General features: G+C 47.1%; 1 protein-coding gene across 3 annotated transcripts in view; it reads right to left on the bottom strand.

Moving 5' to 3' along the window:
* Positions 1–19859, bottom strand: part of NXPH1 (neurexophilin 1) — a 187544-nt gene extending 167685 nt beyond the window's left edge. The window contains exons 1-2 of one of the 3 annotated variants that reach the window (XM_053409926.1): positions 18543–19859; positions 17588–17749 (exon numbers count right to left, since the gene is read on the bottom strand). In XM_053409926.1, coding sequence (XP_053265901.1) covers positions 17588–17641 — 54 coding nt within the window. In that variant the 5' untranslated portion in view covers positions 17642–17749; positions 18543–19859. Of the gene's footprint in view, positions 1–17587; positions 17750–18168; positions 18345–18542 lie in introns of those variants that run through there. The other 2 variants (XM_053409925.1, XM_053409927.1) reach the window with 2 other exon arrangements.
* Positions 19860–25130: the final 5271 nt, after the last annotated feature.

Genomic DNA, 25130 nt, shown 5'->3' with positions numbered 1-25130 from the left:
CTTTCTGATAACGGACCTTCTAGAAGAAGTAGGGACCACTGCAATACCGGGCTCCCAACTGTCAGAGGCTTAGTGAGCACAGGGTTCAAAACTCATACTGCAGCAGATCTTCACTGTTATCACTCCACCCATTTTTGCTTTCAGAAAGGTCAGCGGAGTTTCCTCAGTGGGTTCAACCCTCACTGATATAAAGATCCTAGTTTTTGATGGTGCAAGGGAAGTAGCAACCTCCAGCCCAGCTCTGCATTTTGAAACATCAGTGTTATGGCAATGACGGGGTTGGTAACTTGCGCGCAATGGGCTTCCGGAGCACAAAAGACTGCCAGCAGGATTGCAACCCACCTGAAGTCTAAGGCATCATACAATTGGTTCTTCCAGTTGAACTCAGCCAGGTCATGAGTTCACTGGTGGTTCTACACACTCCTGAAAACTGTTATATAGGAGGAGCAACTAGCTGTATGAACTGGCCCATGGACATGGTGTAGTGTATTAGTAGCAGTAGCAATGTCACTCACTTTCTAAGCCACAACTCTTTGCACCAGCATTTAATTACGGACAAAAATTTAGAATGTGACACTTGCCTGTCCAGCTACTTCCTTAATCCTAACCTTTCCCATCCCACATTCTTACCCACACCAACGTATGCAGTGGGACTTTCTGATGTTGGAGAGTTGAAACAAAAGATCTTGGAAAATCAAATAACCCAGTGTGTTTTGTAGGTATACGCCAGTTCTATGAACTGAGCTGACGTTTATATTATGGTGCTCATCATGTGGCCTGGTTTGCAAAACTGAACCCATATATGAAAATGGTGTCTTGATCAGCCTTGTATTCTTTCCCTCCCCACTTTTTACTCTAACAATGTATTTGCTTTGCTTCATGCCAAACAAAGTACATTCATAAGATTCATTAAGTCAACAGTTGTATTCCTCATTTAAAAAAAAAACACCAAACTGCAGTAGGTTATAATTATCACTATAAGATACATATTAATATGCTCATGATTTCCTGCATAAATGTATTTTTTAAATAATTTTGACAAGTTATAGAACAGCAATACGCTATGAACAACTTGGGTAAATGATTGTGAAATTACACACAGTCTGATATTTAACACTTGACAATGTTGTTTTTATGGCTGTTGATTGAGTGGCAAACCTGAATATGCAACTTTTATATCGCACCTATTTAAATACATATATTGCTCTGAAAAGAGTTCTGGCACTATGGTTGAGATTGTAAATATATAAGGCAGTCCATTAACTTTACGCCAGCTTTTTTATATACCTGGAGGCCTGTACCAGCATTTCTTGACAAGATAGCTTAACAGAAGAGTTGATGGGCAAACAGTTCAATCAAGAGTGGCTTTTAAAACTACATATGATGATAAACAGATTGACAACAGCAGCCTGCTTCCTAGATAATAAAAACAAGTTCCACATTTTTTAAAAAGGATAGAAATTAACTATACTGTTGTTTCATTTTAGCAAGGAGTGGTAAAAGAGATTCCATTTCAGAGCACAGCTTTGGTTTTTTTGATGTTTTTAAACGCCAATGGCCATCAAAGGCAATATACACTGACTTCCCTAATGGTCTCCCATCCAAGCTCAGATCTGCTGGACTTCAGCAAAGTGGCTGCATCATCTTGTCTTATTTATTATTTCTTAGGTTTTCAGGCAATATGCCTCCCCAACAAGTTTTTACCGCAGTTTTTGCAACAATCAAAACATTCTGAAGTTGGAGCATAGTGCTGATGACACCAAGGTTGCAGGTGGGACAGCTGCATATTTCTACATTGCAGGGGGTTGGACTAGATGATCCTCAGGGCGCCTTCCAACTCTACAAGTCTATGTTTCTAAAATTCTATGAAATGAATATCATACTACATGGTTAAAACCTGCATCAAACAATCCCCAGCGCCAAGTACAAATAGGAGATAAATATTCAACCAAAAGCCCTGTCAAAAACTCCAAATCTTATTTGGAGAGGAAGGTGTTCCACAGGGTTGTATCCAACTAAGCTATAAGCTGAGTAAACCTCTAGAAATTAATTTGTTAGTTGTCCACTAATTTCAATGGGTCTGCTCTGACTATGACCAGCATTGAATACAAGCAGGGCCAGATTTAGGTTTGAGGAGGCCCTAAGCTACTGAAGGTCTTTTATATGTCCAGCTGTCCTTTGTCAACAACAAATTGCCACTGTTTTTGTGTGTGGAATATACACTATATGGTAATGTATGGACCTAATAGGTATCTAAAGCCATTTGCCCATGTTGCCATGCAACTAGTCCATGCAGAATGTAGGCACCCTATATATAGAAATGAGCAAACCAGTGATATTTTAGGGAGCAGGCTAGCAGGCGGGGCCCATTATTTACATCACAGGAACCTACACAACACAAAACACTGTTGCTGTATGTAGGTTTTCTTTTATTTGTTTTTTATCTTATATTTTAGAAATGTACATCCGGGTGTTTTTTCTTTAATTTTTTTGGGGGGCCCAAGAGAGTGGGGCCCCAAGCCATAGCTTGTTTAGCTTATATGTAAATCTGGACTGAATACAAGCCATATTAGGGAGGACTATTATCACGGCTGCCATCTCTCACCTTGCTGCATACAAGAATCCAGGCAAATTGCCACCCACTCCAGAACTAAGCATCTGGTCAGGTACAGATTTCTCTCCAGACCATGCCCTGGGATGGTTGTAAGAAGAGCCTGTGCTGGATCAGATCAATAACCCTTCTAATCCAGCATCCTGTTCTCACAGTGGCCAGCCAGATTCCTTTGAGAAGCCTGCAAGAAAACCTGAGTGCAACAGCACTCACCACTCAACCCTTGTGCCTAAAGGCCTAGGATCTTTGGGAAGGGGGAAAGGCTTCCTTGGCCCAGATTCCCCCTTGGAAATAAAGATCCAATGGTGCTTCCATAGAAAGAGATGGTCAATATAAAATTAACAGAAACGTAACAGCAGAATCCAAAACACAGCAGCTGATTGAAAAGGAGATACACCTGCTGTCCTCTTGCCAAAAGTAATCCAGAACCCCTATCCTAATTTCCATTTACCTCTGGACATAGATTCAGCACAATGAAGAGTTTCTTTTCAAGCCCATGCAGTTTATCCGCTAGAAAGTTTGAGTTCCTATCTTAAATTGCAGGTCCACCAAACAACTCCCACTGCCACCGCCACCTCCCCGAGAAATGTGCTTCCTGTGCCAGTGAGGTCTGGCTATCTATTTCACAGCGGATGTGCTGCTCAAAGAAGAACGGAGTCCAAGATTCCTCCCCTCCCCAAGCGAGCTTTTAGGGAAACAGGCAGGCGGAATAATGCAGAAATATTTGCATTAGAATGACTTTTAAAGTTCAGCAGGGAAAGAAGCGGGGAAGGCGAGTCGCCCGAGCTTTTGTTCTTCAATAATCGTTGCAATTCATTGAGCCTGGAATATGGAGGAGCCAAACGGCTTTGCCATTTGATGCAGAGGACTCCAACGCGAGCGATGCAGCAGCCTCTCATTGTTTTCTGCCCTTTTACACATATGCAAACGAAGGACTGGCGGCGGCGAGGGTCGCCTTTATGCGTGGAGGGCTTAGCCAACCATCTAGCGCACGCTGCTAATAAGAAGTGGGCAACCAGCCTGCAGTCGAGCAATTGAAGAAAGCTCTTCCCGGCACCCCACCCCCCCCGGTTAAGTGACAGGCCTCATCAACGAGGAAGACAATCTACGAGTGGATCCAGAACCTGCCAGCAGATAACGCGACAAGGCAAAGCTAACTGCCTTCCGGGGGGAGAAAGAACCGGAGGAGAGGATGGAGACTTAACTAGCGACGCCAAGTCTCTCCGCGGATAATAGCAGCAGAGGGGACTGGCGCTTTGAGTACTAAGGCAAACAGAAGATTGATGGCGAGGGCAGAGGAGTTTGGTTCGCCAGATAAAGCGCGCAGAAGAGCCCGGTTCAAATCTTACCTTCGCCCCCATCCATTACGTTGCAAACCTATAAGGACAGGTCGGGACCAATGTCTTCGTATAGGCTATGTATGCTCTTGGTATCTAAAATGATGTGCATTAAAACTAGTGGTCATGATTAAAACTAGTGGAATCACAGTCAGCTGGGGGTCAGGAGGTCGAACCAGACCCAAGGAGACCCACCGCAGTTTAAAGCCCTCTCAGCCCTGTAGCTCGCTGAGTTAGCTTGTGCCTCCGCCTAACCTGCCTCGCAAGGTTGTTGTGAAGACAACGTTACACATAGGAGCCAACTCCCAGGGGCCGTGGTCCCTTTGGCCCCCTCCATAAAATATTTGAGGGGGCCTCCCCCCCAAAAAAAGGTTGATGGGCATTGACATTCAAATGGTATGGGTGATCCCTTTCTTGTGATCCATTATGCGGGGCGACACTTACCCCCCCCCCAAATATTTTATTCAAGTTCGCAGGCCTGACTTACAGATCCTGTAATGTAAAAAACCCTGGGTTTGGGGGAGGAGGGATAGGAGGATAAAACATTTTTAATATATAAAAAGGAATAATAAGTACATAAAAATCTTACTGAATCAGTAAACCGCGTGGAGACTTTCGAGGCGTTGACAGCCATCTCGGCTACGGAACCCGCTGTTCTCCCCGTTTCAAAGATAGAGATGTACCCAGAGTCGACGGCGGAGACACAGGCCTTGAGCATCCAGACTGCGTCCCCAGCTGTTCCTTCACCTCCCGGATCCATGAATCAGCAAGGTGCTACTAAGGTGTTTAAGCAGACACTCGGCGCCAGCTTCGCCTGCCTCCGCGCTACCCCCACCCCCCCAAAAAAAACCTCTCCTACGTATTCTTCGTGGGTCTTTGAATAAGCCTGATTTAAAGCGCGGCCCAATCTATTCCCACCACCGCTCTTTCTTGTAAGGCTTCCCATCACTCATCCAGTTACACCTTCCTTGTCAACTTTCCTGTGTTTTATCGACAACCGCTTCTCCGCGAGCAAAACCCTGGGGGACAGCTCTGTCAATATTAAGTGGGGATTTATGCCATCGAGGGGCAAAGTCAATGATTATCTCTTACTTAACCGAGGAAGGCGAAGATCGTAGGAACGCCAAAAAAACTATCGCTTATGTTTAAGTTAATTGGGCAAACACATAAATGGGCTCGGGGTTTGTTTGTTTGTTTGCTTGTTTGTTTGCGCCGATCAGTATGGCTAGACCATTACAAATAGTATCCTTATGGCACAATCCCAAGGGCTTGGCTAAGAATCAAATGAGAGTTCTTGCATTCCTGTTTGTTTGTTTGTTTGTGTTTTTAAATGCTGGGGTGGGGTAATTAATTTATTAACAGCTGTTCTTAAGGACTGGGTCAAGAGACAGGTTGGCTTAGGAAGAGGTCACCAGGAGGGTCACTCATTGACTTTCGTTGATGCAAGTGATCGAATACTCTCTCTCTCTCTCTCTCTCTCTCTCTCTCTCTCTCTCTCTCTCTCTCTCTGTGTGTGTGTGTGTGTGTCTAGACTTCGGTGAATATTTCGCTGTCAATAAACTTCCAGGTGAGTTTTTTCAACGTATTAAAGTTTTTTTTGGCAAAAAAAAATCTGTCAAAACATAAAAAAGATAAAGGGAACCTACACTTCTCACCATCCCTAACGTGTGACGCTGTCCTCCAGTCCATAATAAATATTAAGTCCCCCCGCCCTCTTTCTATTCGCGCCGGATCCTTTCAACGGAGACGCTTTTCATAGCAAGTAGTCAACCTTGTTTCTCACCCATCTGCTTTTAAGAGGAGCCGGTTAGTCAGGAAAGAGCAAATGCACAAATCCTGTTCCCCAAAGGGTTTTCTCTTCTATTATGTGTGAATTACAGTCTCCCTTTTGGTTCTGGAAAGCAACACAACTTAAATTGAGAAGTGCCATTGCCAAATGGTGGGTGGAGGCTGCAGGCACCCAGGTATCTCCCTTATTTAGAGAGAAAATCCTGCTCTGTTGCCCAAAAGACGTTCTAAAAAGGAAGGGTTTCTGTTAGCGTGGGGGGGGGGCGAAGCTTCCTTAAGGCATTATTATTATTATTATTATTATTATTATTATTATTATTATTATTCCATTCGCTTCACATAAAATAGCATCAATCGTTAATGAGACATCAATCTCAGTTATTCGCCTTCTTTGTTTCCGAAGCGAGAGGTCGGGCGCTGGAGGGCTGCTTTGTTAACTCGCCTGGAGTTACTACGCGGTGAGCTAGAAAGCGCCATGAACATGGAAGGTTACTGCAAAGGTCTCTACCGCAAATGTCGCTGAGGGAGAGCTTGAATGGGTAGGTCACTACTGTGGCCGTTCAAGAACTGTTAGATGCTGTCCAGGATCCTAAAGATGAAACGAGCTCCTGTCAGGGCGTGTTGCGCGTGGAGCTCTCCAAGGTCCTGAAAATAGCCATTCTGTGAGCATTGTTGCTTAGTTCCATCAGAAAAGCAAAAAGGAGACGAGGTACACCGGACCAGCGGTGTGGCTAGGAGCAGGAGAACGGACTTTCTGAACTTCTGAACAATGGAAACCATTGCTCCACCACCTTAAGATAATTTTTTTAAAGCTCTGCCCCAACTGCTTTAACATAATCCGAATATAAGGAAAGATAAGAAGTTGCCAATGTAGCAAAACTAAGGAAAAGATACTATATTTCAAACCTATAGGGTGACTTCTCTTGTCCCTCCCAGGTGCTAAGAGAAATATCCATTTCCATCTCTGCCTGAAAACTCGGCATGCTAATACAGCATAAATGACTGGAACTGACTGGCTAAAGATATGCATAGCAAAGAGTCTACCTTTGATATAGTGTTGGTGACTAAAACCTGGAACAGGTTTTTTAAAAAGCCAATAAAACACAAAACCCACATAATTTTAGAATAAGAGCTGTCGACCTGCCAGGTTACTCCGAGCTAGGTGTTTGTAAGAAATGACGAAGAGATCTGCACAACTCAAAAGCTTGCGTACACATGAGACACCTGTTTTGTAACTCTGAAGCGACACTGAGTAAAGGAAATCGCCTTTTGTGGAAACCTATCCAAGACTACAAAAAATGGAACATTTAAAAAGAGGCGTTCCTCTGCGGATAAGGTGTTCGCTCTTTATAGATGAGAAGGCAACATACATTTCTCTTCGAGCAGTCAAAAGAATTCAGAGTTTCAGTGGAAAGTCTTCTCGAGACAAGTTCTGTAGGCACACGCACAGCAATAAACCTGAAGAACATATATTTAAGCCCATTATCTGAACAAATAGTTTGTACAGGTCTGGAAAAAAGAGTTGGTTCTGAATATTAGGTTCTATGAGAAAGAAAGAAAGAAAGAAAGAAAGAAAGAAAGAAAGAAAGAAAGAAAGAGAAAGAGAGAGATATATAAAGATTGGAGAAAGCTATTCCTCTCGCTCAATAAAGGGCAGAAAATAAAGAGTAAGAAGAGTAAAGAAAGACTTGGAATGAACAGCAGTGGTTGCTTAGCTGATCTCTTTAATACTATGAGTAAAGATTGATACGTTCCGTTTAAGAATCATCCATTGGTTCCTGGGTTCTGTCGTCAGGTGTTCCTAACAAAGAACTGTGATTTACACGGCACCATTGACTACCCTTGCGTTCGACACTCCCCCATCTGGTAAAAAGCAGACTAGCTTATTTGGCTTGGAAGTTTTGTGTGCCGCTCTTAAGAGGGTTGTGGTTTGAGCCAGCCCCTTTGGGAAAGAGAAGGAGAGGTGGGGAGAGGGCAGACTTCAGTACCAGTAACTCTCAGCATGTTAAGTCTAAGCGGGTGTCACTTCGGAGAGTGGATACCTTTTTCTGCCTCACTTAAGATCTCGGGAAACCCCGAAAGGTTGGGACAGAAAAAGGAACAGCCTCTCTCTAAGCTTTGACACTGAGGATACTGGAAATCCCAGTTCGAGCAGCTGGCTGAATTGTAATACTAGAATGGATCCCTGCTAGGACTTCTCCCTCCCTCCCTCCTTCGCTCCCTCCCTCCCTCCCTCCCTCCCTTCCTTCCTTCCTTCCTTCCTTCGTTTTCTTCCCTTTTGTGGTGGTGGAATCTAACGCAACAATCGTTTGAACACATAACTTGCATGGAGCCTCAGTGAAAAAGTTCCAGTGGAACTTGATTTTCAGAAGCACGCAGTTATCCGAAGCCTAACTTCTTCAAATGGAAGTAAATTCCCTTGGTTACAATAGGACTTACTTCCAAGTAAATTGATTTAGGCTTGGGGTGTTCATGTGTTGCGAGGAAGCAAAACCTTTGGGCATTATTCATCAGAGCTCCGAATAAGGGTACTCAAGATTTCACCCTAAACTATTGCTGCATTGCATCACATCGGCAACAATATCCCGGTGGGAAGGCTCTCTCCCTCTCTCTCTCTCTCTCTCTCTCTCTCTCTCTCTCTCTCTCTCTCTCTCTCCTCTCTCTCTCTCTCTCTCTCTCTCTCTCTTTCTTTCTGTTTTACAGTAGATTCTGTTTTGCAACCAGAGCAACAAACCTGTTAAGCAGCAATGCCCGGTTTAAACTCGTTACGCAGATTATGCATATTTGAAAGCAAGTGCCATGGATTTCAGTAGAACTTACTTCCAGGTAAAGCAGGAAACCTAAGCATTTTACTTAAGTAGGACTGGGGTGTTTCTATGTCTAAGAAGGCTACAGTGCTGAACACACTTCCATGAAAGATAAGTATTGACACTCTCAGTGCCCGCATACATCAGACAAAATGGAAATAGGCCCAGGAAAACTAGCATGTTTTAAGACCTGTGCCGCCCAATTCTGTGCAGGTTTACTCAGAAGTAAATCCAACAGTCTACAATGGGACTCACTCCTAAGTTTGGGTAGGATCGCAGATTTAATTTCAATTGGAAGTGTTTTGGATGGAGGAGCGCCTTGGTACCCCAAGACTAAGAACCAATCTACAAAGTGTAATTCTGAACTTCTGAGACCGAACCCGGAACTTCCTGCATCAACAGCCCTTCCTAACAGGACTGTGACCCTGCTGCCTTTAGAATGGCAGGATAGATCCTCTTCGATTAAGATCAGACTGTGGCCAGCGATTGAACTAATGCAAACGCTAACGCAGCTCATAAAACGTGCGCGGGAGCACGGAACGTCTTGGGAACCACCCTGAAATCCCAAAGGAATATTTGGTCTTATTCACAACTCGGATAAGTTGACGCAATTTGGGCTTCAAACCTTGTTGAAGTGGGAAGGCTACATTCAAGGAAAAGGAGTGAAGGGACCTCATATCAGGGGAGGGAATGTTTGAGAGAGAAAAGTCCATAGAAGCCAATAGGACAATCATCTCCATCTTAAATACATTGGCTTGGAGCTCTATTCCCAGTAACTACAAGCCAGAACGACCAGGACCAATGCAGTCTGGCTGCCAACCATTGTGAAGTCAATGGGATGTGCAAGCTCGATGCATTTACACGGGAGCAACTCCCATGGTTTGTGAATGGCCCACTTAACACTATGGGAGCTCGTTCCGATTAAATCAATGTGTTCGGGCGATTTATATGTGGATGGGCCTTTTGCAGTGCTTAGTGAGATAAGACGCCAACGCTCGAGAACTTCTGGGGAAGCCAGCCACACATTCAAACCCTCCATTTCTTCCCCTTTAAGGTAGAGACTGGCTGTGTTCACTCCGCTCTCGCATAGAGCGTGCCTTCCCACCTTGCGTACTTGAGCCAGGCATCGCTGCATACAGGCTAAGTTTATCGGGAAGCCAGTGCCACTGTGTACTCTGAACCTGCCAAATGTCTTCGGTAGAACTTCTCAAAAAAAATAAATTGGAGAGGGGAGGTGCCAAATCCCGGTTTATAGATTGGGTTGGCTGGCTGGCTGGAAGTGTCAGCAAGCATAGAATTTCCACAACCTCATACATTCACCCAGAAGCAAAAGAGTCCCACGGAAGCTGGTGCAACGGCTGACGATGGGCAGATTCGAAGCTCTAATGGAGGCGAAATGGAACGTCGCCTTGTTAACTTGCGCATCGTATTGGGAATCCTCCGCCCTCTCGATCCTATGCGTAATAGCAGCAGACCTCGATTAGCTCGCGTCCGTCATTGAGGCTGGAGATCTTGGTGGTAGTGGCGGCAGGGAGGCCGCCTGGCATTTCCTCCCATCAATCTGACAGAGCCAACTCAGGAAATGGCTGGTAATATTCATCGGGGGAGCACTTTCATTAAACGTAATTCATTCGACTTTCACAATAAATTGAGTGACATCCTTACGGCAGAACCTTTTTATCCTTGATGAAGTGCTTGCCAAGCTTTTGCAAAAAACAGAGGGGGGGAGCGAGGAGGAAGAAGCTTCCTCCAAGCAGAATCGTCAACATGTCAATCTGCCGCATAAAAAATGGCTCAAGTCCTATTTACCAAGCACCCAGGGGGGTGCTTTAAATGCTGACTTACAAGAGCCGGTTGTGAGTTAAACTGGCTGGCAAATCACCCGGCGAGCTTCGCCCAAACTACTACTAGGAGGAAGGAAGGACGGGTCCGGGACAAGAGATCCTAAACGGGGTGGGGGACAGAGCTTGCGAAATCGGCGATTCCCAGCAAGGGGGTGACTAACCTGCTTAGCCTCTGACTGCCATCGCTAATAAGGAAAATGGCTTTTCTATTATTATTATTATTATTATTATTATTATTATTATTATTCAGTCTAGAGGCAAGGCGGGCTACACAAGGGCTGAAATGAGCATTACTCCTAGCTCGGAAGATTTAGCTAATCACTCAAATGGAGAGCTGCTGTCTCTGTAGAAGTAGGGACCCCTCTCTGAACATACAAAATGGTTGGGGGGGGCAGGATGGAGAGGGGGGCTAGCCCAGCTCGCCTCAGTGCTCCTTCAAGTACCCGAGTCTGTGCTGATTTAGAAGAGAAAGAGGCGATGTTAACACACCTGGAAAACTACCCTTCCACCCCTACGCCCCATTTTTAAAAGGTGGGTGTGAACAGAGATAACATCGGCTGGTCTTCGGCTGCAGTATCCCGGGAACTAATTCGGGAGTAAGTCCCACACCGAACACCGTGGGGCTTGCTTCCACCAAGTAACCCTATCAAGGCTCGAGCCGCTTGGAGTTTTACTTAGGAGTAGGCTCCGTTGGAATCAGTGGGCCTATGCGATTGTGGAAGTTGGTCCACCCTATATATATATATATATATATATATATATATATATATATATATATATGTATGTATGTATGTATGTATCTCCCACAGTCTCACTGCATATTTACGATAAACCGTTTGATTCCGAAGAGGGGGTGAAATAAGGTGAATAAGAAGACGTAAATAAGACCCCAAAGAAATAAAACTCAAAGAAAATGCTCCAATTTATCCTCAAAAAGAGACGGCGTTAGCGTGCTGGGGTGGTTCTGTTGATTGTGAGAATTTACATGGATTTCCTGGTATAAAAACAAGACATTGAGAGGAAACAGAAAGAGTATATTGATCAGTTTAGATATAAGACAACCTGTATCCTACAGCATGTGTTGAGTCTAAATAGCTTGTGTGCACGTGTTGTATAAGTAGGAATACACAATCACCATGTACCCTTAGTCCTAGACAGCTCATTTTCTAAATACGCATGCCTGTCTCCTGTTGCAACATTGTTCAAACTCAGAGTTTTCCTAGGAGATTTCTGCTCCTAGAGAATTTAAGCTGCGCCTTTCTTTCTTTCTTTCTTTCTTTCTTTCTTTCTTTCTTTCTTTCTTTCTCCCCAAACTTCCCAACACAAATAAATGAAAACAAATTGTTGCCACCGTGTTGTGTGAGATGCCCAATATACAACTAGCGCCACGAGTTGTTTTGATCTTTCTTTTTCCACCTGCAAAGTACAGCAAATCGCTTCAAAAAGAAGAAAGAGCGGGGGAAACAAGCCAGTAATAGCCAAATGCTTTCAGCGCCAAGAAAAGAACAGAAAAAACCCTTTGAAACCCCGTGTAAAGAATGGTTAGTGGAGGACAATGCTTGCCTGGTTGGGGATGGTCTCCCTGCAGTCTGAGGGAGATGCTTACCTAGCTTGGAAGAAGGAGGAAGGATGGGGTGGGCACATTGCGCCCTTAGGTTGACGTTTACCAGGAAGAAAAAAATGACCACAATCGAGGCCAGACTGAACAGAGCGACACCAACTCTAGAATCTGCAGCTGGGGAGCAGGTAATAGAGGCAGTCGCGAGTTTTAAGGCATTCTGAGTGACACCACCACCAGCCCTCGACTTGTCTCTCACAGCACAACATGCACCTGGCTTTAACAACAGGCCACCCCAAAGCGGCATGAATCAGGAATAGGTATGTACACTTCATTCAAACCCTGAGGTTAAACAGGTAAGCTGGGTAATCTTCGCAATTCATATAGAAGAAGGTACACGATTCTGCCTAGTGTTACACACACACACAGAGAGAGAGAGAGAGAGAGTCTCATACAGAGATGTGGAACAGTCAATAACCTAATACAGTCGAGTGTTTTCAAGAATGCACATTTCCTCCCGTTTCTTACACCAGTTTATGATTCTGGATCAGAAACCTCTTCCTCCCTCCCCCCCTCTCTTTCCATTCCTCCCTCCCTCTGCCTCTCTCCTATGCAAACCCATCCGTCACCCAGGAAAGACCAGGTTCTGGGATGGGTGGCCTTGTGGTCTTCGAGTCCAACCATGAGAGCTAAACGGAGTTTTGGTGTTCCTAAATATGTATGATAGGTGCGGTGCTAAACGCACTTACTCAGAAGTTTCACCTGAAGTCCATAGGGCTTACTTCCAAGCAAAGGTGTGGGACACACAGCGAAACTGGCTACCGCCAAGTCATGTTGGGGATGGCAGCTCAGAATTTGAGCATGGAGCTGAAATAGGGGTGTCGCTGGCTTCATTGGGCTTTGAATCAAGCTGTGGAGTAATTCAGCCTTGGACGCGCGCGCGCACACTCCTAAGTACAGTAATAAATGCAATTTACCCCGACAGGGTACGTTGCTTCAAGGTTCGAGAGTGGTAGATACACGGCCTAAACTAAATGTAGGAGAGAGGAAATGAAGGACAAATCAAATGGTCTTCCTCCACTCACCCACCCAACTTCCACCTGTCCTTTCTCGCCTTCCTGTGAACAATTAGATCTGGAGAGAAATCTTTGCGAGATCAGGGGTTTATCGAGCGAAGAGGTCGGTTTGGATGGCTTGGCACGATCAGCATTTTTTAAAAAAATCCGCGGTTCATTCACACGAGCGCACTGGACATCTAGAACAAAACAAGTGTTGTGTCAACCGACTCCTAAGGCCACCCCGCGCCAAATGTGCGATGGAAAAGCTCGCCCCGGTGCTTTAAATATTTGCATGCAATTCTCCGAAAATGTAGGCCTTCCCGTCCCAAATATGTAGTACAGAAAGCAAGTTATTCATTCTTGTGCCAATGGCAAGAGAAGCGATATCGCTGTTTTGACCCGCTCTTAAGATTTCTGGAGTGACCGGCGAGTGTCAAAATAGGAGGGATAGCGCCGCACCTTTGGCCAGACTTGGAGCCTATCCCGGAGAGAAATGTTCTCAGCTACGGTCTCCGCTTTCCTTTGCCTCCTCCCTCACCCCTTCAAGGAAGAAAAAAAAAAGAGGGGAGACGCTGCCACAGACACACACACAATGCTTCTGAAGTATATTGATCGCTCTAAACCAAAACATCGCCGACAGCCCAGTTCACACAAGCCAGCGCGCCGGTTTAAATCCCACGCAGATCAGCGATGCGAACGCACAGATTTAAAGCAATAATATTAATGAAAAAGTCCAACCGGTTTCACAGAAATTTGCTTCATGTGTTTGGGATAGATATGAAAGAGTTTACAATCAGCCTGGAAGCAATCCTGAGTTTAGCCTGCGGTCCTGTGTAGATTGACTTGACGGCAAGTCCCAGTGAAGTCAGAGGGATTTCTCTCCCAGTAAAAACGTGCCACATACTAGGATGCTTAAACGTATAATTTCGAGTAGTGTGTCTAGGACAGAGAAAATAGCATTGTAGATGTACAGGCACATTTTATACAGCCACACATTGCAAATAGATACAAGTGTGTGCATTTCATATATGAAACAGATAGCATATGATGTGTTGTCATGCTCTCTCTGAATGTCTCTCTATAAACCGTTCTATACCTTAACCTGTGAGCTGTATATAGAACCTACATTATATTATCACATATCAGGGTATGGAGCGCATAGGTCTATTTATAGCTACTATATACATCACACACAAGTTCCATTCTATGACTCTGCTGGAAAATGTCCAGAAATGACATCAGACTCCAGTTGCCGTTTAGGAATTATTCCAGCGCTCCAATAATCCATCTCATTCTCTTCCACCACTGGAAGCGTCAAGGTCAACCACAATATATATGACCGTCTGTGTTCATATACGGGCATGTTTGCTGCATAATTTCTTTGGCATTTTTAAAACTGGGGGGGGGGGAGGGGGTAGACTCCAAAAACCCATCGGAAGAAAATCGGTTTAAGGGGTGGGGAGGCCCCAAGATAAACAGCTCAGCTATTCAGCATACTCTTGGGGTTCCTATCGCCCAATTGTGTAAAGAAATCAGAAATATGTTTTAAGCCCCAAATAGGTCCAAGCAAATATCGAGATAATCGCGAGTAGGCCAAAGAAACCTTAAAGCTTGTTGAACGGGGACCGTTTCGTGAATTCCCTTTAAAAAATCTAAGAAGGACAGCAGCGATCCGGAGAGTCACTGAGAAAAGCATTCTTAGGTTTAACTGAATGCATATCATCCACCAGGCCTGTCCACACATTCCTAGTCATTTGAGTTCCGTCTGTTTCAGCGGTGACCTCTTGCCATTTTCCTGTTAGCAGGCGGAGTGGCCCGGATTCCTGTCCACACTAAATACAAAAGCACGGGCGTTGCACCGACTGACTGCAGCGTGGTTGCAATGCAGTTGACAGAGGTGGGGAACGGTGAGATCCAGACTAGCTTCTCCCACGTCCTGCTACTGAGAGGTAAACGTTTTTTTTTTTAAGGAAAAAACAGTATTCTTATCGCCCGAATCCCTCAGAAACACAGATTTGGGATCCTGTTCCATCTACACTCTGTGTTTATACGTCCAAGCGTAAACCGATTCTCCATGAAAACGGATCTCTCCGTTTTCGCCTCCCTCACTCCATTTGGCTTAAATTCTACAAGGCGGTCCTATCCTGCCACCCTATAGATCCATCTAGGAAGAAGCAAAACCTAACACCTTGTTGGTTCCTGTGTTGATTAAAGCTTTAAATCAAAGCTTCGCGGTTGACGGCTAATATCAGGCTTAGCACAGGATAGTTAGTCCCTAAGAAAACTCAAGGAATATGCAGAGCAAGTATCAACGGGCTACTATATCGACTTGCAAATAAAGTCGTAGATCAGCCTGCGGAATCCTATACGAAGCCCTCTCTCAGCTGACAACCGCCCTAAACTGTTGCTGATTTTCAATTTGCATTCAGTCACATTTCGCATTGTTTTGAAAACTCTTTCTTTCCCTTCCTCTTCTTTCCCCCGCTTGCCAAATCCTGGTTGGGGGTGGGGAGGGAGGGGGGCGAGGGAGAAGGCATTCAGGTAATGAAGTCTGTAACTAAACGGTAATTGAATCAGCATAATTTGCACACTGAATGGTTTTCAAATGCTCCCAGTTTACAATTAAAGGAGAATTAATGCGCTTGTTTTCAGCCTGCCGCGCATTAGAATAAATCCCGCGCCGTTGTTGCCATGAGTGGGAAAGAGTTTAAGTGCCAACAAACCCAGGGCGGGAGGAGGAAGCGGGGGAGAGAACCACGCAGCTTATTGATCTTGCGCCTGGATGGGAGAGATTACGTGTGTTGGAGTTCTCTGGCCCCCACCTATTTAAAAATAAATAAATCAGAGAGCGGTGCAAAGGCGCCATGCGCGCACACAACACACCCCCATAGGTGACCAAATGACCCTTTCAAGGATGCATAGCCAGTCAAGGCTTCCTAGGTCGCTGGCCCCCAAATAACATTGGGGGGTAGTTCTTGACATCGTTCTGCGGATCTTGGAGGGGCCTCCATCCTCACCTCTGTTGGGGGGGGCGGAATCCGAATGAATAGAAACCAGAATAATGTTCTTCTTCTTAAAAATAAATAAATCCCCAAGACTTCTTGACTTCTAAACTGTGGCTCCGGTCTATTTGTAGGGGGAAGGCAGTGTTACAGCAGGTGATGGCACGCCAGAGCGCTTGTTCCCGTCTGCAAGGGCTGCCCCTGCGTTCACCTGCTCCCCCCCCCCCAAGGTGTCCTGAGCGGGGCTGAGACTGGCGCGCGCCGCCCTCCAGCGGCCAAGAGCTGCAACCGCAGACCAGTAGCGCAAGGAAGAGGCTTCTTACAGAGAGGGTAAAAACAAAACAAAAAACGAGTTGCCCCGGTTGGTTTTCAAGATTTGTATGCGTGTAGAACCACACCATTTTTTTCAGCCAGCACCAGGCGCTTCTTTTTCATTATTCCCCGTCCGGCCTGATCCTAGACCGTTTTTCCAACCTGAAAGCCGATCACTCTCGATCCCCTTGCTCAGAAAGCAGATGACGGTGTCTGTGCTTATCTGTGGATCGTTGTGAGCTGGATCCCAGGAGGAGATCCCAGGTTGTGTGGTTTCCCGTCCCCTCTGGTCATCTGTTTGTGCCACGGGACTGATTCAGTGGAATTTAGGTGGTTTGGTTTTACGTGGCCCGGGGGGGGGGTGCGGTAAGTGCTAGGTGGTGTCTATACCTGGATGTTGACACCTGTGCATGACGGAAAAGCCCCCTAAAGGGTGTGCGTGTGCTGGCACGACAGTGACCGTGAGAGCGATCCCCTCCTCTCATCACCTGGATCGCCGGCGCCACCGAAAACTTCCCCTCTTGCCCCGAGGAGAGCTGAAGACACCTTGGGGACGCAACAACTGACCCCCCACCCACCAAGGGGTCACAAGGAGCTAGGCAGATAGAGGAGGTGAGATACCCACGACATAGCCCAAGTTGTCACTTCACAGAGTTTATGATCGGGCAAGAAGGGTCCCTCGCGGATTTGAACTAGCTCTAGCGCATGTCAGAGAGAGACCCCGGGTATTACACCTTGCTGTCTACACTGGACTTTTTTTTTTTTTTAGACCGCCGGCTTGGTCTCCCGTATGAACGGATGGAGCTCCAATTGGTAGATCGTGGAAGAAAAAAGTTTTGCCGGAGTTCTCTCTCCTAACCACCCCTGCCAAGCCCCGCTCGTCAAGCTTTCCAAGAGACGCTGTGGCAACGTCCTTGAATTGATCTTCTCACCTTCTCGCACGCCTACAGTAAGGTTGCCAAACTTCCGTCGAACCCACAGTCACCCAAAACGCGCACTCCGTCCACCAACAAATGAATAAAAAATGGGAAAACACACCCCACGGGAGACGGAGACGAGGGGAGAAAGCTGGAAGGAGTCTCTCAAAACAGTCTCTCCACCCTTTGGCTCGGTAGGGCTGGAGCCAGTGGGTCTACTCGTGAATAAGTGAGGCGAGCCGCAAGGCCTTTGCTCGGGGTTCTCCTGCCCTCCACCCAAACCAGCCCAAGTTAGTGTGCGGGGCGGGGGGAGAGAGAAAGCGGGAGGGAGGGAGGCTCCTTGCAAAACTTACCAGGTAGAGTGCTGGTTGCAACAGAAGCACCGCGTACCAGTACACAGGCTGCATCCTCCCAGTTCAAACTTCCACAGCGTTGCCTTCGCTTGCTCTTTGTTCCTCCAGGAACATAGATCCACCTGACATCCACTTTATAGAACCAGGAGAGCTCGCGCCAGCCTAGACCAAAAAGGAAATTATAGACTCCATGACCGCAAAACGCGAGGTGAGGGCTTCGAGGTGGGGGGAGCGAGAGAGAGAGAGAGAGAGCAGAGGGAGGGGCGCGACACACACACACACGGACCCGAAGAGGGGAGGGAAGTGAGGGGGGGCGCTGAGCAATGAAGGACTCAGATCAGAGTTAATCCATTTACAGGGCAGAGGGCGGGGTGAGAAGGGCTTCGCGCCGCGCGGGCCAAGCTACTACCCCTAAGCTGCGGAGTGACTCCGGAGCAAGGGAGGTGCGGAATGACAGGACTGGGCAGGAGCGGGGTGGGGTGGGGGTCCAGAGCTGGCTGCTTATTCTTGTAAGGAAGATGGGAACGGCTGGTGCATCATCGCCAGCGCAGCCACCCCAGATATGAGAGAGAGAGACTCACACGCAGCCAGGCGCGTGGAAAGTAAAGGAGGAGGGGGCGAGGAATGGAGCTTAGTCTAGGGTCTCGGATCAAGCCCCAGATCCAGGCTCCAGGCTAAAGATGCCCCAGAGGTGCCAAGGGGTGCTCGGGCGCGCACATACGCCTCCTTCCTGCGCCCCCTCTCCGCGCAAACGCGCGCGCACACATACACACACACAGATCCCTCGCCCGTCTCCCAACTCCCGTCTCTGCCTCCGCCAGCTCGCCCTCAACCCACGGCGGAGCTCCCAGCACCCCGCCCCTCGTTTCCTTCCCAACAAAAAAAAAGGGAAGGAAAATCAGATCCGATTTCCTTCCTCCCCACCACCCACAAAAACAAGAGTAGACGGGGCTACCTACTGCATGGAGGGTCCGAAAGCAGGCGCCGATCTCTGGCAATAGTCCATGGGAAGAGGAGAGGCGAGGCGAGGAGAGAGGGAAGCAAGCAAGCTACAGGGTCTCGGCAGCAGCGCCCAGGGCTGCGCGAGGATCCCCGCCTCGGCGCGGCTGCTGCTGCTGCTGCTCCATGCTGTGGCCAGCGGGGTCCCGCGGAAACAGGCGCCCCCGCGGAGCCAGCCTGCGCAAGGGAGGCGCCCCGCGGACGGGCACGGCGGCAGGAAACTTCGCCGAGGAGGGAGGAGAAGAAGGCGGCCCGGAGCGCACGACCGCTTCCTAGCGTCTCTGTCTTGGCACAGAGGCAGTCCGGGCGTGCCGAGCGATTTGTCTCTTGCAAAAAAAAGAAGAAGAAGAAGAAGAAGAAGAAGGACTTCTTGGCTAAGCGGGAGTTGCTCCTTGTTGCCTTCTTCTTTTTAACTTTGGACAAGGGATGAAGCAGCCCAGCTGCAAAGCCCTCGGCCGATCATCCCTTCCAGGGCAAAGCGAGGCTGCAGAAGGAAGCCGGCGCTGGAGGAGGAGAAGCGCCGAAAAGCCGCCTCGAGCGCTGTCCGAGAGTCATTCCAGCTGCGAGCAGGAGCGAGAGAGAAAAGAAGAAGAATCGGCGAGACTTGCGAGAGAGGCAGCCGCGTCCCAGCCTCTCCAAGTCCGACCGGCTGGCTGGCTGGCTGGCGGGCGACGAATCAGAGCCGTGCCAAGGCGCGCTGCGGCGCGCTGCCCTGCCGCTAGGGGGCTCCCTCCGCACGCGGAGCTCCGCGGCTGCGGAGGGAGGAGGAAAAGGACGCCCTGATAGGAAGAAGGGAGAGGGAGAGGGAGAAAGAAAGAGAGCAGGAGAGTTTGCGTCGCTTCCCGCTCTTCAACGCGCACATAAACACACACACACACCCCGTCCAGGCTCCGGCTTTCCTTCCTTCCTCTTCTTCTTCAATAGCAATTAATATCCCATGAATATGAATAATGACGTCGCCCTTGGCTCCCGCACAAATAATAAAGCACTTGAAAGAGGAGCTTGATGCCTTCCGATGGTTTCCTGGAGATGACTGCAGGGGCTGCGAGATGGCTGGAGAAATGGGGCGTGAAGTCTGGCACCCGAGATAAGAGAAGTTGGGTTACAGGGCCGAGAGAGAGAGAGAGAGAGAGAGAGAGATGCCGTCTCTTCTGAGACGGAGGGACTGCCTTTTTTCCAGGGCGGGGCGGGAATTGAGAGACGGGGGGACGGACGGAGTGAGCGCTCGGGAATTTTGATTTCTGGGAGCACGGGTGTGTCTCGCTGCCCTCCCTGTAGCACACTCCTCCGGCGGGCTCAGAGGCCTCCGCTAACTCGCTTTAACTCCGCGTTAGTTACTTCGGAATCATTACCTCGCCTGCTTCTGTGCTCCGCTCAAGCCAGGGAGATGATAACCCTGGCTTCAGTCAGAGAAGAGCGTTGAAGCCATGGAAGAGCACTGAAAGTATGGAATGAAAAATAAACCCTTTCTCCTTGCCCAGTATATACACACCTCCCCGTACTGGATCAGGGCCACGGCCCCTCTGGTCCAGCGTCCTGTTCTTATAGTGGCCACACATAGGCCCCTACGAAACCCTCAAGTAGGACTTGAACACAAGACTCTCCCCCTGTGGCTTCCAGCAACAGGTATTCAGAAGCGTTGACTGCCTCCGACATCATGGCCTCTGACAAACTTCTCCGTGAATTTGTTCAATCCTCTTTCAAAGCCATCGGAACTGGTGGCCACCCTGTGGGAGGGAGTTCCGTAGTTTATGGAATCACCAGTCAATGCCTTGGGGGGGGGGGAAGGCTGTTTAAAGAAGTCTCAAACTTAAGATGGTGTACCACAGATAAGTTGTCCCATAGCACCATTCTGGAGTACTGTACTAAACAGTAATCCCTCACATATATTCACTGTTAGTGTATGTCTATGCATCAGGTGGGGATTTAAAAAAAATGATTAGTGATTATGGGTTGTAATTCATAGTAAAAAGTGTTTGTGAGAGAGGGAAAGCTGGTAAGAAGCCATTAATCTATGAGTGTGGATGTCACATCTTGATTTTGGAGGGTTCCCTCATTGCGGTTCCCTCATTGCGAGAAGTAAGGTTACAGGGAACCAGGCAGAGGGCCTTCTCGGTAGTGGCGCCCGCCCTGTGGAACGCCCTCCCAGCAGATGTCAAGGCAATAAACAACTATTTTACTTTTAAAAGACAACTGAAGGCAGCCCTCTTTAGGGAAGTTTTTAATGTCTGATGCTGTACTGTTTTTAATATTCAGTTGGAAGCCGCCCAGAGTGGCTGGGGAAACCCAGCCAGATGGGTGGGGTATAAATAATAAATTATTATTATTAATTATTGTTGTTATTATGTTTCTCTCTCTTTTCCCCTCCAAGACATGGATGTAGTGGGGGGGGCAGGGGGGCAGCTACTCCCCCCCTTAAATCAATAAAAATCAATAAAAATACATAGCAAACCGAGGTTCTGGCCCCCCTAAGAAAAAACCTGCCCCCCAAACATGTCCATGCCCCAGGCTTCTCAAGGGAGACACAGATTGCTACCTATAGTTACTCAAGAGTTAGTACCACTGAACTCAGGTGGGACTTCCGAGCCGACATGTATAAGATTGCACTGGGTGTTTGTTGTAGCAGGGTGCATATTGGATATCAGCTAAGTGGCCAGAAAGACCTAATAAATCACACACTTGCTGTTCGGGCTACACAAAGTCCCACTGCTCTTTCTAAAACAAACAGAAAACCTTGCCTAGAAAGCATTGTAAAATCTAATATTTAGAGTGTTGTTTTTTTCAGGCAGCTCTCATTTTTGACACTTTCCTATTATTATTATTATTATTATTATTATTATTATTATTATTATTATTATTATTAAAATTCCCATCATCTAGATTTGCGGGGTACAGGGTGCGAGGGGCAGGCTTGGTTTGTATTCATTCACATCTGCTTAGTTGCAAATATGTCTGACTTGTGCTCAGCTGGTTTTTCCCACTCACCATGGGACTATTCCAGAATAAAAGCGATCTAGAATACCCCTGGGGTGTGCATATAAAAGCCTAGGTCCAATTCTGGGCAACTCTGCCTAACATTGGGTTGCAGGTGATCTCTGCCTCAGACCTGGAAGAGCTGCATCATCCTGGAGTTGGGCTGAGGAACCTGTGGTCCTTCCAGAGTTGATAGACTACACAGTTCCCACCCCCCGGATGTTGACCATGCTTGTTGGGGTTGGTGGTTGACCGAAGCTGGAGGTTCACGGACTGGTTGCCTTTGCCTTAGCAAAATAGGTCCTACATACAAATGTGCCTACATTGAAAGCACATGACTTCACCAGAGGAACTTGGGAACTGTAGTTTATTAAGAGTCTGGGAACTGTAGCTCATTGAGGGGTAAACTCCAGTTCCCAAGATCCTTGGGGGAAGCCATGTGCTGTAAATGCATGGTTTGTAGGCAGCCATGAATTTAAAGCACATGACTCCCCCCCCCCCAAGAATCCTGGGAACTGCAGTTTTCCTCTCACCAAGCTACAATTCCCAGCATACTTGACAGACTACAATTCCCAGGAATCCTTTGGAGGAAAAGTCATGTGCATTTGGTGTAAATTGGATGGGCTTTAAATATATGTTGTGGATTTGTAGATGATAGATATAAATAGATGATAGAGATAGATAGATGATAGATAGATAGATAGATAGATAGATAGATAGATAGATAGATAGGGATTTAGATTATCTTTACCTGGGACATACATCATCACCTTGCAGTGCATCCAACTATCTTCATCCTTGATGCCCAGAATGAGAGGTACCTGTTTTCTTATTATCATGATCTTTCATACTTGCTGGTGGGACAAAACAGCTTCAGAGTGAGGGGGAGTGGGGAAGGGAAAAGGGCAATCTTTGGCCTTTGAAATAATCACAATAATTTTGTTAAAAACCAGAGTCCCAGCCTTTGAAGCTGTGGGAGTCTGGCATTTGCTTGGGTAAAGTCTAACCAGCCGAGGCTCAGCCTCCTCTCATTACTTGTTGATGAAGGCTGTGATTTATCATCTTCCAAAGGAGGAAACCAGGAGACAGTCATCCCATGAATGCTCTAGCAGAAAAGAAAAGGACTTCATTTGTCCTGCCAAGTACCTGCTCCCTTGGAACACGTCGGGGTGATTAATACCTCCGCTTGACATTTTGATACTAATCTCTAAAATATTGTTTCAACTCAGAGGCCTTGCTTCAGAACATTGTAATAAAAAAACGCTGATTGGTGATTTAAAGGCCTTTAAGATAAACTGTGCTGGAATCTGGATGTGACCAGGATGAAGGCCATGATGGGGACTTTTCTCAGCCTTGAGTGTGGAACCCCCTATTCTGGCGCCCTGAACCCACCAGAAAACAACTTAATTTGTACAGTCAGGCTCCAGCCTTGTCTATTTCATGTTCCTAAGAGCCCTGGGTAATGGCCAAGCTAATATCCCTCACCACTAAAGTGTAGATGAACTTCCCTCTCCTTGGGAAAAAGTAAGAGTCACTGATTAATGACAGGAAGTCAAGTTGATAAAATAAGCCATCATTCCTACTATTTCCAAAGTTCAGGTCATGATGTCACTGCTCATGTGGCCAGAACGGTCACACACAATAATGAGGTATCAGCAGCTTTGAGGGAACCCAAGGCTTTTGCAGAAGTACAAAAAAATATTTATTAGATCATAGAATTGTAGAGTTGGAAGGGATCACGAGGGTCATCCAATCCCTTGGAGGTGGTGGTTGTTTTGTCCAGTCTAGGGCTCAAACCCACAACCTTGAGGTTAAGAGTCTCATGCTCTACTGACTGAGCTATAGGAGGGGAAGAAAAACCAAAAAAGGGAGAGGGAACTCTCCCAAAGCAGCCACATGTGGACTGAGCATGCTCAGTGGTCACTAAATGTTGGCTGGCTGACGGCTGGGAGGGGCCATGGAATGGAGTGGCTGGAACTCAGAACAGGAGCATTCCACAAGGCAACATTTTAAAGGTCCTACTTAGATTCCTAGAGTTAGAAGGGATCTTGTCTAGTCCACACCCTCAATACTGGAACTCCCTGCCACAGGTTTCCACCCCTGCAGTAAAATATTGTAGTGATTAATATTATATTTATATGGAAATTTCCCTGCGTACTTCAAGTTATTTGTATACATTCTCCTAGGACCATTTTCAATAGCTCTGTATTGTGTCTATGGTTTGTTTTTTTTTAGCAAATACTGTATTTCCTGGCACTTTTTAATCTTATTGAACGAATCACGAGGACTAGGAAATTGATTCGAATGAAAGCTGAAATTTTTAATCATCCAATGGGGCAATCGGAGTCAAATGGCTCTTGGCACAATTTCAAATTGGCTGTTGACCTGAATTGTTGCCAGACATTGCCTCATGGTGAGAAAAGCGTAGGCTGCTTGTCATTGATTTAAGAGTAAAATACAATCCTTTTAATTGTGTCAGCCAGTGTCAGACAGGTTGTGTACATGCTATACCCAGGCACTGAATTCAGCTTTTGACGTGCCACCAGAAACATAGTGTTTTGAACATAGTGTTTTGGTAGCACACCAAAATCTTCCTTCCTTCCTTCCCTCCCTCCCTCCTTCCCTCCTTCCCTCCTTCCTTCTGTATTCACAACAACCTGATAAGGTGGGTTAGGCATGGAAAATGGTGCCTGGCCCATGGTCACCCCAGAGATCACCATGGCGTAGTCATTTGCCCCTGGGTCTCTTCAATCCTACTCCCCCACTGTAACCCTCACATCTTCCTGGCCCTCTTAACATCACATGCATGGGATTGTTAAGGCAAGCACAGAATTCTATGTGAATCAGGAGTGGCCAACATTCCCCCCCCCCTCATCAAGGACCACATTTGCTCTTGGCCAACCCTCTGACAGCCACAAGCCAACCATGGGCCAGAGCAAAAAAAGAGCACTGTCAAAGTAGGTGTGATTGACCCACACTCAGCCTCACACACACAATGCATGCGTGCACAGATAGACAGACAGACAATTGTGCACATGCAGGCAGACAATGGTACCTGCATGCAGGAAAAGTGTCCCTCCCCATTAGGGTGCTGGAGTGGGGAAAAAATTCCTCTCCATCTCCCTCTTCTCCACTCTGCTGCTGCAGCACTCTAGCAGGGAGAATGACAAGTGTCCCTTCCCCCACTCCATCAGATAACGTAATGTCATGGTGGAGTGGGATGATTTATCTGCATCCCCATCATAGTGCTGGACTGGGCAGAAACATCTCTGTCCAGCCCAGTGCTATGGTGAAAAGGGCAATAAATCTACTCATCCCCGCAAAGTGGGCCACCAGGGAAAGCTTGGCAGGGTGGATGAGGTCTCCTGGTCCACCTGAATGTCTTATGCATTCAAGATGCTCAGTTGCAATGCTGGACTACAACTCCCATCATCCCTAATTGGTCATTGGGCTGGGGCTAATGGGAGCTGGAGTCCAACAATCAGAGGGCTGCAGGTTCCACACCTCGGATTTAAATGGAGAGGCGTGTGCCCTATCACCCATGCCATTTCCCCCTCCAATGGAAACCCTT

Source organism: Podarcis raffonei, chromosome 12, assembly GCF_027172205.1.
Source record: "Podarcis raffonei isolate rPodRaf1 chromosome 12, rPodRaf1.pri, whole genome shotgun sequence".
Lineage (NCBI taxonomy): Eukaryota > Metazoa > Chordata > Lepidosauria > Squamata > Lacertidae > Podarcis > Podarcis raffonei.
Note: the sequence above shows the minus strand (reverse complement) of the source record. Positions and strands in the feature narration are given on the sequence as shown.